The sequence below is a fragment of the Nothoprocta perdicaria genome, unplaced genomic scaffold (genome assembly GCF_003342845.1).
Source record: "Nothoprocta perdicaria isolate Ctin4 unplaced genomic scaffold, notPer1 scaffold_9, whole genome shotgun sequence".
NCBI lineage: Eukaryota > Metazoa > Chordata > Aves > Tinamiformes > Tinamidae > Nothoprocta > Nothoprocta perdicaria.
Genome location: NW_020456198.1, coordinates 3215775 through 3219796, shown reverse-complemented (window position 1 = coordinate 3219796; position 4022 = coordinate 3215775). Strand labels below are relative to the sequence as shown.

The 4022-nt window shown below is 47.5% G+C and overlaps 1 protein-coding gene across 1 annotated transcript in view; it reads right to left on the bottom strand.

Annotated features, from left to right (window-relative positions):
- Positions 1 to 1611, bottom strand: part of MAGI1 (membrane associated guanylate kinase, WW and PDZ domain containing 1) — a 264046-nt gene extending 262435 nt beyond the window's left edge. Inside the window, exon 1 of the mRNA XM_026052605.1 lies at positions 1531 to 1611. Coding sequence (XP_025908390.1) covers positions 1531 to 1611 — 81 coding nt within the window. The remainder of the gene's footprint in view (positions 1 to 1530) is intronic.
- Between the last annotated feature and the right edge of the window lie 2411 nt (positions 1612 to 4022).

Here is a 4022-nt window from a genome sequence, read left to right as displayed (position 1 = left end):
TTTTTCCTCCCCCCCCCCCCTTTTATCCTTTTGGGCTGCTTTTCGTTTGCACCATTTCCGCAGCAATAAGGACTGAGCTGAGCGCGCGCTCCGCGGCAAACGCACATCCCGCCTCCCTCTCTCTTCCTGAAAGCCCCTGGAGAAGCGGAGCGAGCGGCTCGGGTTTCGGGGATGATTGGCAAGGGGGAGGAGGGCGAACCCGCGCTCCCCTGGGAACGTTTTCCAAGTTGCAAACGTCGGGAAATCGCCGCTCACCTGCGCTCGCTAAGGGGGGTGGTGGAGGATGGGGCAAAATACAGCAGAAATTCCGAGGAAAGCCACGAGTCTGCAATTAAAAGTGGTTTCCAACTGCTTGTGCGAGGCTGAATGAAAGTCCTTGGAGACCCTTAGCTCTCCGCTCTTCAGGTTTTCAATACATGGATTTTAATAATGTCCTTATACATTTTATCCTCCCCTATAATTATTTAAAACCTGGACAGACCAGTGCTCAGGTCCCTCTGGTGGGGAAGGACATACTAAGGTTTATTTGCCCTCGGCCACAACTCTTCAAAGTTACCCCAAACTTCAATGACTGATGCAAAAGTCAAATAAGGAAAAAAAGTAACTCGGCAGCAGCTGCCTCTTCCAGGTCACGCTCCCTGCTTCCCAAACCTGAAAGCCAGGGCCTCATTTTGAGCAGTCTTATGCATGAGTGAACCCCTTGCAGCAAGAAATTCGGCTGTCAGATGTACGTGTGCCCTAGTTTACTGCTGATCGGGACTGAGAAGTGACATGGGGAAACAAAAAGCCTGATGTTCTGCTGCTGCTTCCTGTAACACACCCGTGACGGGACCATCCAGAGGATTTTGCTGCTCTCCGTGTTGCTGTCTCATGTCACATCTCCACAGCAATGCATGTACCGAAGTGATACGCGATGCAGGAGCATCAGCAGGCTCAGCGTGGGGACTGGGCTCAGCCTAATATCTCTGCTGCTGGCTGAATACTTTGCCAACAAGCCAGCCTTGTTCCTTGGTTCACAGACTACTAAACAGAGATGAATCTGATCCCTTCCTTGCCCTTGGACCTGCCCTAGATGTCAAGGAGTACCAGTCTCTCATCAAGCTGGTGTCCTCCCCATCATGTGTGTTCTCCAGCCAAGACCCAGCATGGGGCTATTTCTGCACAGAGCTGTTGCCCTAGGGAATGCACCACGGCAGCACGGCACAAACAGCCAGCCCGGCCCAAATGGCAGAGCCACCTTTGAACCAGAAAACTGGAGCACTCTGTCCAAAGTCATGCAGCACAGGAATGGAAGTTCTCTGTGTGTCACCGCGTCCTGGATGCAAACGCTTCTTTCCAGGTCTGTATGGTCAGTATAGAGGGTCTCCAGCCTGCAGAAACTTGCGACAAGCGGCCCCTGCCCTGGGGATCACAGAGCCTGATTGTTAAGGGCCGATGCAGAAATGGACTTGGGAAACAGAGCCTGCTACATGTAGCCTTCATTTCCACTCAGCTTCCAGAGCAGTTGCTTTCCATTCACAATTTGGATACTTCAATTTCCTGCCCATTTAAGCCATTCTGATGTTCCGTGTCCAAGCTGCAGCCTCTTGGCCTGACATCTGCTTCCACCATCTCTGTAGAAAACTACCCAACCTGTCCCTTCGGATCATGACATATTTTTATGGGTGCCTGGGCCAGCAAACAGCAGACCAGTGGACAGGCCAAGTGTCCCTGGGAACAAGTGCCTGGGAGGCCCACAATCCATCCGTGAGCCGCAGGGCCCACGGGAAGGGTTTCCATCTCATGTGTGTGCCAGCTGATGGAAGCCGTGCCGCACATCTGAACATGCGGTGCAGGGCAGCTCTTGTTCGCAGCTGAGACCTGGGTGTGACGTATTTTCATCACTCTCGTCTTATGTGATGTGTTATGTGACAGCCCCGCTAAGCCAAGATTCATCTGGGGTCCATGTGATGCTCACATGAGCCGTGGCGGCCCCAAACAGATCTAACAGAGCTCCTCACGGGGAAAAAAATTTCAAAAACTACTTTTTAGAATAAGTTTGCCAGTAAGATTTATGACAAGAACAATTTCTGAGCAACATTTTCCAATTTCTTGCAAATGCTACAACAACGTAATGCAACTATAATCTGTTAATGTCTTCATCCTAATGCATGATCTGTCCCCATTTTCATCCTAATGCTGCGCTCTCCTGTTTAGGCCACTCTGCTCCTGTTGTTCTTGCTGGTAATGGACAAAATCCAAAAACCTCAACCAGAACTTTCTCTCAACTTTCAGATTTTTCCTTTAATTTTGGTCTGTTTACTCAGTGTTCAACTGACTTCTTCCCATCTTACCTGTTAGGTGCATCCAGTAAGAATCAGGTGTTGAAGCTATTAAGAAAGTCAGGATAGCCCTAGATCCTAGGAGCTGGCATTGCCTGTAACACCTCAGATATAACCAGTTTCTTCGCTGTCCTCAGTCTTGACCCTACAATTGCCCAGAAAATTACTGCTGCAACAAGATGATTTTAGGACATACCTGCTCAAACCGCTTCTGTTAAAGGAAACCCTTGGTCAGCTGTTAACAGCATTGACCAAGAGGCCACAGCAGAGCTGGCTCTGCCCCAGAGAGTCCCACACATGGATCCATTAGATAACCAGGTCATTGTGCTGCACAGAACCTGCCTTTGCCTATCAGCTCTGCTCTCTTCAGAAACTATAGACCTGCCTTTGCAAAGGAACCAATTTAATGATCTAACAGACCTTCTTCATGACTAATTACTGCCATCCAACAATAACACCCTCCTTTGTGCAAGGGTCTCTAAAAGCTTTACAAACATTCATTAACCAAGTTTCATAGTATACCTGGGGAGCAGCTGAATGTGGCATAGGTAGGACTTCAACTGAAGTTTGGTAGCCCAGTCTTTGGTTGCCAGTAGTCTACTTATGAGCAGGATGCTGCTTTCATCTTCCTTCAGAAAATGCCTTGCATGCCCCACTAAATCTTACAACCAAAGCTGTTCTTTCAGAGAGAATATTGATCCCCAGTCTTGGTCTCACAGGCTTCTCAAGATTCTTGCTGTACCCTGGATTTGGGCACAAAAAGAGTCAAAACTCCCCAAGAATAAAATAATTCTGTCCAAAAACTGGGGAAGAACAGTCTTGCTTGTTTTGGGATGAAAACACGTGTCTACTTACTGAGAATGTTGTGGGTTTATCCACCAGAGAGTTTAAAGAGAGTTTCGAGTGACTAAGGCTACAACTGCAAATGCAGATGACTTAATACAGCAGAATTAATTTTTAATTTCCAGATGAAATCCAAGCCCTCAATCCTTTGATATCATAAGACCTTGAAGCTTTGAGAGCCCATCCCTGTGGATACCAGAGAAAAAAAGAGACTTTAAACAAGGTCCAGCCATTCTACTATCCTGTTGGTACATCCATGCAACTAGTATCCGCCCATACAAACACCCTGCGCGGAAGGATTTGACAAAGAGGAGTTGTTGTTCATAGTAATTCTACCTATATTTTATCAGAGGAGGGTTTTCTATGTGGTTAGAGATGTTTGCATCAAGCTGGTTTTCTGATAAGGAGGAGGAACCTGGCTGGCTCAATTTTGGATCCATCTCTGGAAACCATTTCAACTGGATCCTGTAACACAGCACCTTATGTGCAACAGTCTGCAGCCTCCTGCTCCCGAAGCAGTGACCCATGTTGTTCTGTGGCACTTTCCCCTGCAGAAGGACAGGGTAAATCTGCGACCACAGGGTCCCCTGAAGGAAAAGGCAGCTCGCCCCTTGCAAGCATCTACGGTGTCACCTTCCTCTACAATTTATTTCAATAATCTCCCACACAGTGGAATATAAAGCTGAAGATCAATCTCATAATCATATTAAGACACTCCAGGGTATATTTTATAGGGCCATTAATATAGTTCTTGGGTGGTTAAAGTCACCCACAGCATAAATTAATGGCCCCATAAAGCATACTCTGTCATATCTTACAGCTTAAATAACACACACCAGGCAGCAGTATTTTGAGGGG